The 14,467-nt window shown below is 43.5% G+C and overlaps 1 protein-coding gene across 7 annotated transcripts in view; it reads right to left on the bottom strand.

Moving 5' to 3' along the window:
* The window catches only part of KANK4 (KN motif and ankyrin repeat domains 4), a 267,015-nt gene that overhangs the window by 14,141 nt on the left and 238,407 nt on the right, over positions 1–14,467 (bottom strand). For all 7 annotated transcript variants that reach the window (XM_068239357.1, XM_068239358.1, XM_068239359.1 and 4 more), the window contains one exon: positions 9,899–10,099. In XM_068239357.1, the coding sequence (XP_068095458.1) occupies positions 9,899–10,099 (201 nt within the window). The remainder of the gene's footprint in view (positions 1–9,898; positions 10,100–14,467) is intronic.

Below are 14,467 nucleotides of genomic sequence, written 5' to 3'. Positions count from 1 at the left end.
CCGTCCTCCACCATGAGGTCTTCTCCTCCACGCCTCCATGCTGCCTAAACCAGGTGCTGCATCCCTCTCTCCATACCTCAGAGACTCGGCCAGTCTTTCCAGGCTTTATCACAGCAGACCAACAACAGACTGGTGGATACAGTAAGAGCCCTGAGGGCACCTCAACTGCACATGCACATGCGGCCTGCACAGAGACATTGTTAATATTGCCATGCGCCTTGTCTGCTTGCTTTGCATTGTGAATTGGCTAGCACTGGATGTGCCTTGCTGCTGCTTCAATCTGACACATGCTGCTATCTGATGTGCCTGTTTGTTAAAAGTTCCCTAGGAATCATACTGCATGTGCTGTGCTATGCTATATTACAGGACTGTACTCTGCCATATCCATATACTATACTGAGGTGACTTGTTAGCCTGATGGGACGCTGAGCACTCCATTTATTTTTGGAAGATCGTATGCACAATATAGGAGGCTATATGACATGAAAGAATCATTATGTACTGGATGAATGCTCTGGAATCCATTTTTCAAATGAACTTCCTATGATATCCATAAGTCTTTACTTGTGAGGGATTCGGCAGCAATTTTTCATAACAAGGTTTTGATCTATTTTTGCAGGGCTGCGCAGCCATTAACACGTGTGCACATATCTCTGTTTAGGAGGGGGAGAGTATAGGGGACGCCTGGGCGGGTATGTGCATGGATGGGGTGGGGGATGGGCTATATGGTGGGATTTTTATCTTGCAGTTTTTAATAATGAGCATATGTTTGAATAAAGTTTTGTACTTTTGAATAAGACTGATTTGTATTCAATCAGGTCTCACTCCTCCTTTACTCTATCTCATAGTTTGTACTATTGCAGTTTTGTACGTTGTGTTCTTCAATTCTTCTTGTTACAAGGATCAGATAAGAGCTGCCAATCCAGAGAAAGTAGAAGCAGATGACCAGAAAATATCAGGGCCAGTAACTACATTTCCCTCCTGACAACAAGAGGTGCGATAAGATGTTAAAAGCAGATTACCAAATGCGTAATGCAGTTGCTGAATTGCAAAACGAGATCTCCCCACGACCCCAAGCATAGCCTTTTCCTGTGGCTTGTTTAATTAAAAGTGAATTCAGCTTAATGGACAGTATAGGATTGTAATTATGGTTACATAATGAGCCCAGGGCTTGCGGCGGGATCAGATGAGGAGGACAGCAGGATCCACAGGGAGGGGAATGACTGATTTCTGTTGTCAAATAGCAGGCTATGGATAGCAGTGGCCGAAAACTGCGTAACCCACTGTAATTGTACTGAACACCTGATGATATATAGTACCGCATTATACACACTCACCAGCAATGCGCAAGCTTGCACAGGTGCACATTTTTGGTTTTGGTTGAATTTGTCCTTTTTCCAGATATACAGTTTGCCCCGGAGCCTGATAAACTGAATTACATGCTGGTTTATTTGAATACAGGGAGTGCAGAATTATTAGGCAAATGAATATTTTGACCACATCATCCTCTTTATGCATGTTGTCTTACTCCAAGCTGTATAGGCTCGAAAGCCTACTACCAATTAAGCATATTAGGTGATGTGCATCTCTGTAATGAGAAGGGGTGTGGTCTAATGACATCAACACCCTATATCAGGTGTGCATAATTATTAGGCAACTTCCTTTCCTTTGGCAAAATGGGTCAAAAGAAGGACTTGACAGGCTCAGAAAAGTCAAAAATAGTGAGATATCTTGCAGAGGGATGCAGCACTCTTAAAATTGCAAAGCTTCTGAAGCGTGATCATCAAACAATCAAGCGTTTCATTCAAAATAGTCAACAGGGTCGCAAGAAGCGTGTGGAAAAACCAAGGCGCAAAATAACTGCCCATGAGCTGAGAAAAGTCAAGCGTGCAGCTGCCAAGATGCCACTTGCCACCAGTTTGGCCATATTTCAGAGCTGCAACATCACTGGAGTGCCCAAGAGCACAAGGTGTGCAATACTCAGAGACATGGCCAAGGTAAGAAAGGCTGAAAGACGACCACCACTGAACAAGACACACAAGCTGAAACGTCAAGACTGGGCCAAGAAATATCTCAATACTGATTCTTCTAAGGTTTTATGGACTGATGAAATGAGAGTGAGTCTTGATGGGCCAGATGGATGGGCCCGTGGCTGGATTGGTAAAGGGCAGAGAGCTCCAGTCCGACTCAGACGCTAGCAAGGTGGAGGTGGAGTACTGGTTTGGGCTGGTATCATCAAAGATGAGCTTGTGGGACCTTTTCGGGTTGAGGATGTAGTCAAGCTCAACTCCCATTTCTACTGCCAGTTTCTGGAAGACACCTTCTTCAAGCAGTGGTACAGGAAGAAGTCTGCATCCTTCAAGAAAAACATGATTTTCATGCAAGACAATGCTCCATCACACGCGTCCAAGTACTCCACAGCGTGGCTGGCAAGAAAGGGTATAAAAGAAGAAAAACTAATGACATGGCCTCCTTGTTCACCAGATCTGAACCCCATTGAGAACCTGTGGTCCATCATAAAATGTGAGATTTACAAGGAGGGAAAACAGTACACCTCTCTGAACAGTGTCTGGGAGGCTGTGGTTGCTGCTGCACGCAATGTTGATGGTGAACAGATCAAAACACTGACAGAATCCATGGATGGCAGGCTTTTGAGTGTCCTTGCAAAGAAAGGTGGCTATATTGGTCACTGATTTGTTTTTGTTTTGTTTTTGAATGTCAGAAATGTATATTTGTGAATGTTGAGATGTTATATTGGTTTCACTGGTACAAATAAATAATTTAAATTTGGTATAGATTTGTTTTTTGTTAAGTTGCATAATAATTATGCACAGTAATAGTCACCTGCACACACAGATAACCCCCTAAAATAGCTAAAACTAAAAACTACTTTCAAAAATATTCAGCTTTGATATTAATGAGTTTTTTGGGTTCATTGAGAACATGGTTGTTGTTCAATAATAAAATTATTCCTCAAAAATACAACTTGCCTAATAATTCTGCACTCCCTGTAGAATGAGGTCTGCAATGGAGATTATACTGTACACTATCCCCCTAGAATTCCTGTCAAGGTGGCCACTAACGATACAATTTGCTGAACAATCGTTTGCGAACGATTCTTTGTGGAAATGATAGTTTGTGACCACTAATGGAAAGATCGAAACAATCCAATCAGATTAATGAAATCAGTCCGAATTTCAGATCAATCCTGTATATCTGATCAGATTGGTTAGATTTTTTTTGTCCATTAGTGGTCCCAAACAATCATTTCCGATTGAAAACAACAAATACAACTGAAGTGAGAAGAATATGGAGGCTGCCATATTTGTTTCCTTTTAAACAGTATCAGTTGCCTGGCAGCCCTGCTGCTCTATTTGGCTGCAGTAGTGTCTGAATCATACAAGAAACAAGCTTGCAGCTAATCTTGTCAGATCTGACAAGAATGTCAGAAACACCTGATCTGCTGCATGCTTGTTAAAGAGCCTATGGCTAACAGTATTATGCTGGGCATACATGGCTCATTTTTGAGCCATTAAGATGGCTCGATAGATCATTTACGACATGTCCGATCTCCCATTTGATCGTTTTGCCGCTAGATTCTGGATTGCAGTGAATGGAAAAAGATAAGAAAAACGGGTGAAAGATAAGAGAATTGACTGCGGGACCGAGCAACGTAACGATCGAGCGGCAAAAACGAGCCGTGTATGCCCAGCATTAGAGGCAATGGATCAGCAGGACAGCCAGGCAACTGGTATTGCTTAAAAGGAAATAAATATGGCAGCCTCCATATACATCTCACTTCAGGTTCCCTTTAACCTTTTCCAATCTTTTTTTTATTGATCTTGCACACGATCTCTGCCTCCTGAAATGACAAGTCACCTATATATCTGGGCCCATCACGCAGCATTGGGTATACAGCTTCATTTTGGTATCCGGTCCTATATACAATGACGGCCAGGGCCGGCCCGCTCATGAGGCGGGGTGAAACATTTGCCTCAGGGGGCACATCTGGGGGGGGCGGCACCCGCCTGTCCGTGGGTGGGGGGCCGCCCACTGAGCTGGAGGAGTAGCGGGCAGAAAGGGGGTCTTGGGCCTAGCGGTGGGGAGGGGGGTCGGATCCCCCCTCCCTCGCCTGGGTCCCCCGATCTGCGCTCCCCTCCAGCTGTAAATAGTTAAGTACCAGCGGCAGCGTATAGATTAAGAGGCAACGGGCGGGGATCACTCACCTTTTCCGCGTTCCAGCGAGTGCTCCACTGACGTCACTTCCTGCAACGCCGCCCCCCAAGTGAGAACAGGTCCTAAGGAGTTAATCCACCAAACTCTCATCTTTTAGTACTAAATGGAGCCTTATGGACTGTTTAGTTTTCTTAAATCCGCAGGGTCAGTTGGATAGCGTACTGGTAAGGCTGTTGCCTTTGATGTAGAATTTGAGGCTTTGACCAGGGTTTGAATCCCAGCTCAAACCAGAACGTAAAACAGTGTGGATTTTTTGGGCATCACTTCCTAATGCTCCTATTCGCCCGTGAAGCGCCCTAAGCGATTTGAGTCCGCCTGGAGAAAAGTGCAATATAAATATTCTATGTGTTGTCTTCAGCAGTCAAATCTTCCAGCTATGATTTCTGCTTTTTTACCCATCAATCCAGTGATTTTATGTGTTTTACTGCTCCCCCCTATGAGTTCTTCATTAACTACACTGTATATGAAATCCAACAAGGAGACTGGTACTCCTTAGCAGAGCTGGATCATCCACAAGGCAATTCTAGGCAGCTGCCTAGGGCCTGGAGAGAGTCTAGGGGCCTGGTGGATGCTAGCCCTCACCAAATCTTACTAGAAAAAAAACAGGTGCCTATCAGCCCTGGACAAAAACTGCTATCTTGCCTAGAGGCCCATTTCATCTTAAAGTGGACCTGAACTCTTGCACAGGACAGAAGGAAAAAAATGCTTCCTATATATATTTACACCTGGAACCCACTTCCAAACGCTATCGCTAATCGCAATCGCTAGCGTTTTGTATGAGCAGTTTGTAAGCAATTTCATGAGCGTTTTAGGGAATGATTTTAGAAAGTGTAAACAATTTGCCAGCGGTTGTGTAGCGATTAGCGATTTAAAGTCTGATTGGTCCTTTCATTTATTTTTAATTTTGTTACAGTGTACATTAACTTTAAAACGCTAGCAAAATCGCTCTGTGCAAGTTTTGATAAGCGATTACGCCAGTGATTATATACTTTACATTGAAGCGCTATTGCTAACAAAATGCTGCATATCCTGCGCTTACGATTTTGGGAATCGCAAACGCTCCAGTGGAAGTTGGCACATCCGTTAACTTTAGCTGAGTGTTTTTGGAAATCGCTAGTGTTTTCAACCGCTCCCTAAATGCTCTGAAAAGCGCTCTTGTGGGTTCCAGCCCTTAGAGAGTTTAGCCTGTCCAACCACAAATTGTAATTTGATCTCTCCTCCGGCATCACATGACTGCCAAGGCAGAGATGGCAGATAAGCCCATTTGAAAGCACAGGCTGTAAACAATATGTCTGCTTCCATGAATCAGGAAGTAGAAACTGTGCCGATTTATTTTAGGATTTGTATGAGCTGTAACAAAAATGTTTTTTGTTTAAAGGTTATTATGCTGTTGCTTATATTTTAGGGCAGGGAGGACTTCAGTTGTTCAGATCTGAGAAATCAAGCACAGATATTTCGCTAGTGACTTTTCTTAGAGAAACACGATATTATTAAACCAGTCCAACCGAACGTAGAAATGTCACTTTTTGATGGAGTCATTTTTTCAGTTACCGGTAATCAATCTGATGCATTTATCTCTTCTCCCTGGTAAAAAAAACAACTTTCTTCAGAAAACTCTTCTAGCTAATTTTCCACTTCACGGAATAGATGTATTGCAGTGTGTATTAAACTTCCTAATATGTATTATTTGATACTGCGTGTTAGAGCAGCGTTGCATGTAATTGAATTTGTTTCCAGTGTCTCAGCGCCTGCAAATCTCCGTCACAAACGCTGTAAGATCTCCGAGACATTTCTCAGGGAGATCGCCTTACAGTTTAGGCCTGTGTTACAATCATGTTACAGTATGGTTTTACTTTGAGATATTTTGGTGCTTTGCTGTATTAAAGAGTCAGTACATAAAATTTGGCTACTGGTTTAAAGCACAGTTCCCCAACCCTGTCCTCAAGGCCACCAACAGTACTTGTTTTGCAGAAAACCACAAACATTCACAGGTGGGGTAATTAGTGTCTCAGCAGAGCTGATTATCGACCTCTGTGGATTTCTTTTTTTTTTTTTAACAATCTTTATTTTTTATTTTGAGTCTAAAAAATATACAATCAATAATATAAAACAGTACAGCCACCAAAAACATGCCAGTACAGATATAACTCAATGGCAACACCACAATACTGGGTGTATTCTCAGTAGCTAAAACAACACAGCCCAATTGGATTATTCGACCAAATGCACAGCCTTCAGATCCTACTACATATTATCCTCCACCAGCTTCCCACGGTCTCCAATCAAAGTCGTTACCCGAGCCTCTCCCTGAACTCCAACCAAGTTGCCCATTGACTATAAAACTTCCCCATCTTGTTTTGTGCCGACATTACTAATTCCTCCATCCTCATTGTGTCATTTAGGGCCCCAGTTGGGCATCAACTTTCCAATTTTTGGCTATCAGATATCTGACTGAGGACATCAAATGGCCAAGTATAGACCCCTTTGAGTTTTTTATTGGACCTGGAAACATTGAGAGTAACGCAATCTCTGGGGAGTGGGCTATATGACATGAGTTCATTTCCTCCAACCACTCGAAAGCTAGTCTCCATAGGTGAGAAATGCTATCGCACCCCCACCACATATGTAAATAATCCCCGGCCCTACCTCTTTCCCACATCTCCAGCATATGTCCGAGCCCCCCTCTTGCCATTTTGAAATCTGAGCTGGGGTACGAAACCATCGGATCAGGAGCCTATAATTCCTTTCCTGTACTTTACTTGACCTCGATGCCCCATGCGTCAGTGCCAATGCCTTTTTCCAGTCACTAGATGTAAACTGTTTACCTAAGTCTGCTTCCCATTGTGAGCAGATATGATTAAACTGACTGGGAGAAACATCCAACAGTATTTTATAAATTTTTGAGATGGCATGTTCTGGTCGATGTTCACTGAGACATAGGCTCTCAAAGGCTGTACAAATCCTCATTAACTGAGATGAGAGTGAAAGGGATTTAACATAACTACATAATTGATGATATTGTAACCATTGTGAGATGTTGGGGCTGCTACTGCCTGCAGATAGCAGATCCCCGATGGAGGGAGGGGACCCATTAACCAAAAAAGTTCCCATCATTGGCCAGTCCCTTCTATTAAGGCCCAAAAAAATATTCACTCTAACTGCAACTGCAAAGCTCAAATGATCAAAAATGGAAGTGAGAGAACTCGGAATAGATGAATACAGTAAATGAGACACCCTCCTGACAACAATGCATCCCAAATTGTCAATACATTCCGTACCAGCAAGGGGATATCAACTAAAGACTTTCTAAGACACACAGGGATCCAGGGTAAAGCCCTGACATCCAAATCTATTATCTGGGATTTCCACAAAATATGCACTGTTGGTGGCTTTGAGGACAAGGTTGGGGTACACTGGTATAAAAGACACCGGAAGAGGGATAGGGAGGCAGACATTTATTTCCTTTTATACAATGCAAATTGTCTGGCTGTCCTACTGAGCCTCTTTCTCTGAGGGCCTGTTTCCACTACACGCAGATTCTGCATGCAGAAAACTGACTCCAATGAATGCCTATGGGCCTGTTTCCACTGAACGTGATTTTTCTGATGCAGATTTCCCATAGGCATTCATTGGAGTCAGTTTTCTGCATGCAGAATCTGCGTGTAGTGGAAACAGGCCCTAATACTTTTAGGCTATGTTTCCACTTGTGCGTTTTGTGTCAGTTTTTTTGCTCAGAAAATTCGCATAGATTTTAAAACTGTTAGTCAATGCAGCTGTTTCCGCTCTATGCGAATTTTCGTACGCGTGAAAAAATGTGAAGTCTTGCATCATATTTTCAGACATCGCGTAAGATTCGCGTACAATGCTTTGTATAGGCAATGCGAATTTTCGTGTTATTTGCGCAAAACTTCGCATTAGCTCCATGGTTACAGGAAGTTGTCAGCAGTCATGACTAAGCTGTTACTAGGCAGATTATGTATATTTAACTAATGCGCGTACGAAAATTCGCATAAAAACGCGTACAAATTTAAATGCGAATTTCACCAATCAGAAGAATCTTATATGATTTTTTGCAGGCGAAAATGTAACGCTACAGTGGAAAGGCAGCCTTAACCATAGACTCTGCACATCAGATGTTTCTGACTGAAGTCTGACTGGATTTGCTGCATGCTTGTTTCAGGGGTGTGATACAGACACTAATGCAGCCAAATAGATCAGCAGGATGCCAGCCAAATGGTATTTGTTTAACATGGACCTGAACTCTTGCATAGGACAGAAGGAAAACCGAGAGAAATGCACCCTGTATGTATTTAGAGAGTTTAGCCTAATTCCCCTTCATCTGTGTCTAATCACAAGTTGTAATTTGATCCCTCAGCTGTGTCAGCTGACTGCCACAGCTAATTAGTTAACACAGGATGTTTACAAATTGTCTGCTTCCATGAAAGCAGGAAGCAGAAACTGCAGATTTATTGCAGGATTTACATCCGCTGTAACAAAAAAAATGTTTCTTTAAAGGTTCTTATGCTGTTGCGTATTTTTTCAAGCAAAGAGGAAGTTCTGAGTACAGGTCCGCTTTTAAAAGTCAACCGTAGTGAGAGGTATATGGAGGCTGCCATATTTATTTCCTTTTAAGCAATACAAGTTGCCTGGAAGCACTGCTGATCCATTTAGCTGCAGCAGTGTCCAATTTACACCAGAAACACGCATGCAGCTAATCTTGTCAGATTTGACAAAAAATGTCAGAATCCCCTTATTTCCTGCATGCTTGTTCAGGGTATTTGGTTTAAAGTATTAGAGGCAAAGGATCAGGACAGCAGTGTTGCCAACTCATCCCTTTAATTACTGACACATCAAAGTTATACAGGTTCTGGTGCTACTTACACATAATCAGTTGCTTAACTGCATCTACCTACCCACGAATCCTGTATAATTCATATGTGTCAGTAATTAAAGGGATGAGTTGGCAACACTGCAGGACTGCCAGGTAACTGGTATAAAAGGAAATAAATATGGCAGCCTCCATATCCCTCTCACTTCAGGTGTCCATTAACCTCTCTGGCGGTAAGCCCGAGCTGAGCTTGGGCTAAGTCGCCACAGAGGATTTCTCAGGCCCTGGTGGGCCGATTTGTACAATTTTTTTTTTGTTACACGCAGTTGGCACTTTGCTAGCTGCGTGTACTACACGGTCGCCGCCGCTCCGCGCTGATTCGCTGCTACCCGCCGCGCCGCCCCCTCCCCCCCCAGACCCCTTGCGCAGCCTGGCCAATCACCGCCAGACAGCGCTAAGGGGTGGATCGGGACTCCCTCCGACGCCATGACGTGGATGATGTCATCCTGACCGTCGCCATGGCGAAGCCAAACAGGAAATCCTGTTCTGAACGGGATTCCGTTTGCTCTGATCGCCGGCGGCGATCGAAAAGGGAGGGGGGATGCCGCCACACAGCGGCTATCATGTAGCTAGCGCTAGGCTAGCTACATGATTTTAAAAAATTGTTTTTAAAGTGCTGTGCTGCCCCTTGGCGGTTTTAATAGACCGACAGGGAGGTTAAACAAGCTACTGGTTTATGGTTATTGGTCATTTCTGTGATGAGGTCGATATACCTGCAGTCACTATACCAGAGGTTAATTGTGCCACAATCATTATTAGAAAAGAGAATGTTACCTTATCCTTCAACTCTGGATCACAGTCTGGCTGGGACAAGAGAAGCTTCACTAGATCCACATTCCCCAGTTGGCAGGCCATCATGAGGGCATATTCACCATCCTCATCCTGCAGGTTCACATCAGCCCCAGAATCCAGGAGGACTCTCACCATGTCCAGTCTGCTGTGACTGACTCCCAGCATCAGTGCCGTCTGTCCACCCTGAAAGCATCAACCAGAGAGCCACCATCACACCACAAGCAGCACCACAGTCACAGAAACATTCTCTAGCTGGGCCTCATTGACATGGCTTTCAGGATGATGCCTTTCTGCGCTGCCCCCAGTGTCCAGCAAGGCCATCTGTGCTCTTACATCCCCTGTGGTGGTTCACAAGCACACATTCATGAATATGGGACATCCTAAGTGGTGCCGAGAAAATGTGCATGTTTTTGTGACATTTCCTGAGAAACAGGAAATAAATGTTGAGTGTCTTCACACGGCAGGATCATGGCTGCAGAACGGGTCCAGAGATAAACCTTTGGAAGCTGTGCAGTGCATTGTTTGCCGATTGCACAACTTTTGGGAATTTGTCTATAAATGTTCTCATTTGTCCATTTATAAGCAGTGGTGCTCAGCAAGATTTCGGATATCCAAACTACCCAGATAATCCGAACTTTTTCCACTATCCGAACTTTGAATAGCAATTCAGATATTTTTTAAAATCCAAATAGTCTATCGGAGCAAACTCGGATTTCCCATCTGAAATCCGGGCGGATAGTTAGTTCAGATATCCGAGCAGAAGTCAAAATCACCTTCAATGGCAAAATCTCTTTCGAAGGCATCCAGGCCGAGAGAGAGAGAGAGAGAGAGAGAGAGAGAGAGAGAGAGAGAGAGAGAGAGACCTCCAAAAGGGGATTTTGGCCATTTGAAGAGACTTTTGGAAGCATTTTAAGCCATTTTCAGGTCACTTACGGTTTTCAATCCAGATATCTGAATCCAGCCGGATACTAAGGTCGGATATATACGATTCAGATCCGGATTGGAAAATTTTAAACTCGGATATCTGACCTGAATCGGACATCTAGATCCGAATTAGATCCAGATAGTGAAAAGTGGTATCCGAGCAGCACTGTTTTTAAGGAGCCACAGAGTTGTTTTTGCAGTGCAACCTTTATTGACAGAAATCACAAACAGTAAGGGACCATTTACTTCTGAAATGTACCTGTGATCCAGCAACTCAAATCACATGACTGTCCCTCTTTTGGAGGGACAGCCCCTCTTTGGGAACAAAATCCCTCTGTCCCTCCTTCTTCCTCATTTGTCCCTCTTTCAAAACTGAGTTCTAGATCAGTGTAAATATATGTATTTTTCTCATGAAAATTGAGTTTAACTGACTCTAAATGTTATTCCCATCAATTAAATTGATATATTTCTTATTTTTGAATGTTAAAATGAAGGAACACTAATGATGATAGAAAGGACCAGTGTGGTTGAATGATAAAAACATATTTTAAGCATGAATTATTTGTGGTATGCATGGCTAGGGGTGTGGTGGGGGAATGTCTTAAATTGTCCCTCTTTCTTATCTCACAAAGTTGGCAGGTATGATGCGGGTACCACCATACTGACACCTGCCCACCACATACTTACCCAGGTGATACACCAGGTGAGGTTCCTTTATGGTAACACTATTTCTTCTGCTTTTTGTGTGGACCATAAAGCACACCTGAACTGAGAGAGATATGGTGGCGGCTATATTTATTTCTTTGTAAAGAATGCAACTTGCCTGGCTGTCCTGCTGATCCTCTGTCTCCAATATGTTTAGCCATAGACCCTGAGCAAGCATTGCAGATCAGGCGCTATGACTGAAGTCTGACTGGGTTTGCTTCATGCTTGTTTCAGGTGTGCGATTCAGACACTACTGATGTATGAAAGAACAGCAGGGCAGCCAGGAAACTGATATTGTTTAAAAAGAAAAGAAATATGTCGGCCTACATATCCGTTTTGCCTCAGGTTTCCTTTCATTTTAAAGCCAAAAGATGTGGTAAAATTGGTCAGTGATTGGCAATCAAAATTGCATGTGTTAATGTATCTTAACTACCTAAAGACCGCCTCACGCCAATTGGTGGCTTCCCCAGGACCGCGCAACACCAATTGCCGTTAAGTCCAGGGGAGTGGGGACATGGTTTGCAGGGGATCGCACGCTGAGGCTCAGCTCCGTCATCAGTCTACAAGTGGCAATCTATATACACTGTAGAGCGCTGCAATGCACGCCAGTGCTGTACTGGGGACAGCAGTGTCACTCGGCTGTCCCCTTGGGAGGCACAGAGAGCGATCGGCTCCCATAGGCTCATGCCTATGAGAGCCGATCGCTGTGATTGGCTGGCGGGGGGAGGGAAGGGATTAACAAAAATAAAAGTAAAAATAGCAAACTGTATTTTAAAAAAACAAATAAATAAAAATAAATAAACAAAATAAATAAACAAGGCAGCAGCGATCAGAGCCCACCAACAGAAAGCTCTGTTGGTGGGCAGAAAAGGAGGGGGGAATCATTTGTGTGCTGAGTTGAATGGCCCTGCAGCAAGCCCTTAAAGCTGCAGTGGCCTAAATTGTAAAAAATAGCCTGGTCACTAGGGGGTGGGTGGGGGGGGGGTGTAAGCCTATGGTCCAGAAGTGGTTAAAGACCATGGTTCTTGGAGTCAGCAGATGTGAATTGACCATACAGCACAGTGGCGTGCACAGAGTTTGTATGTTCTCCCTGTCTCTGCGTGGGTTTCCCCCCACATCCCAGAAACATACAGATAAGTTAATTGGCTTCTCCCTAAAATTGGCCTTAGACTACAATACATACACTACACAATACATACATAGATATATGACTATGGTAGGGATTAGATTGTGAGCCCCTCTGAGGGACAGTTAAATGACAAAAAGACAATATAATCTATACAGCTCTACACAGCGCTGCGGAAGATGTTGGCCCTATATAAATACTAAATAATAATAATACAGACCTGAATCCTGGGATGAAAACTTCACTAGGATGTAGAAATATTGTGAACACTTTAGAAATATGTAGACATTGTCATGTTGTAAAATGATTATTGTGGATAATATGGGGGCTACACAGTGGCTGAGTGGTTAGCACCGCTGCTATGAAACTCTGGGTTCATATTCCACCAAGGACAATGCCTGCATTGAATTTTGTGCTCTAAGGGCCCTTTTACACTTAGGCTGCTTTCACAGTGGGACGTTACAGGCTCACCTTAGTGCAGCCTGTAACGCTCCCCAACGCACAGCAATGGGCTGTTTACAGTCCCACGTTGCGTTACATTGTAACGCTGCGCGTCAATCTAAAGTGCAGCATGCTACCGCGTTAGAGCGGCTTTGCCGCGTTAGCCTGCTTGCACAGGCGCAGTGATTAGCCACTTGGCTAATTAATATTCACTGCACTGTGCTGACGTCACTGGCGGGACCACGTGATGCGAAGTGTTCCGCTCACGTGGTCTCCACCAGTCTCCACCAGCGCATGCGTACTATAGTACGCATCACAGACGCATCAAAGAGCCGCTTAACGCGGGTCTTTGCTAACATCCTCTGCCACCACCACCATGCGTTGCGTTAGGTGCACGTTATGCGACCTTAAGCCTGATTAAGGCTTCTTTCACACTAAGACATTGCGTCTTAGTGTGAAAGAAGCCTTAATCAATTGCTCTCAGTTAAAACGGAAAGAAAACTGATTTTCAAAGTAATGCCCATGTTTTCCTATGGCACCTTTCACACTTAACTGAAATCTTCTTCCCAATGCACTGCTATGGAAAAAAACGCGTACCAACGCATACTAACGCACACTAACGCATACCAACTGATTAAAGTGGACCCAAACTAAAAATACAAGATTTCAGAAATAAAATCTATTTTCTAAATTATAATAATAAATAGCAGTCTTTATTCAGCTGCATGATGACAAATATAAAATATTTTACATTTACTGGAGAACCCCCCCCCCCCCCCCTCCTTTCATATTGCCGGCAAATAATCCGGCAAACCGGTGGAGTAGATGGTGTCCAGCAAAGAAGGAATTGCTAATGGCTGCCACCTGTATAACCCTAGTTATGAAAAGAGAAGGGTGAAAAGCATGCACTGAATTGCTCATAGGCTTGAAGGAGTGTTTATTTATCTTTGTATGTGTCAGAGTGGTGCAACTAAATATTTTGAATTAAAAAAATGTTTGGTTTGGGTCCGCTTTAAGTGTAAACGGGGCCTTACACTGCAGGTTTACATGATTTTTATCCACAACCCAGAAAAAGACATCAACTTGCTCCACCTAAATTTGTCTCTATCTGTATAAATGTCATAGAAACATTAGACTCTTTGAAGGAGAATGATATAAATAGCTAAGGTTTTTACTGTAAAGTGCAAGAGTGTCAATGCTCAATAAAGGAGTGAAAGCCCTTTAAAAATTCCTCAACTCATAGCCAAGTATTCACAGTAATCTGGCCTTGTGGCCATGGCTCTGGCCTTGGGCAGCGTAGCTGACAGGTGATTTCTGCTTTTATCTTGAAGCATCATGATGTTTCCATACATAAC

This window comes from Hyperolius riggenbachi, chromosome 6 (genome assembly GCF_040937935.1).
Source record: "Hyperolius riggenbachi isolate aHypRig1 chromosome 6, aHypRig1.pri, whole genome shotgun sequence".
Taxonomy (NCBI): domain Eukaryota; kingdom Metazoa; phylum Chordata; class Amphibia; order Anura; family Hyperoliidae; genus Hyperolius; species Hyperolius riggenbachi.
Note: the sequence above shows the minus strand (reverse complement) of the source record. Positions and strands in the feature narration are given on the sequence as shown.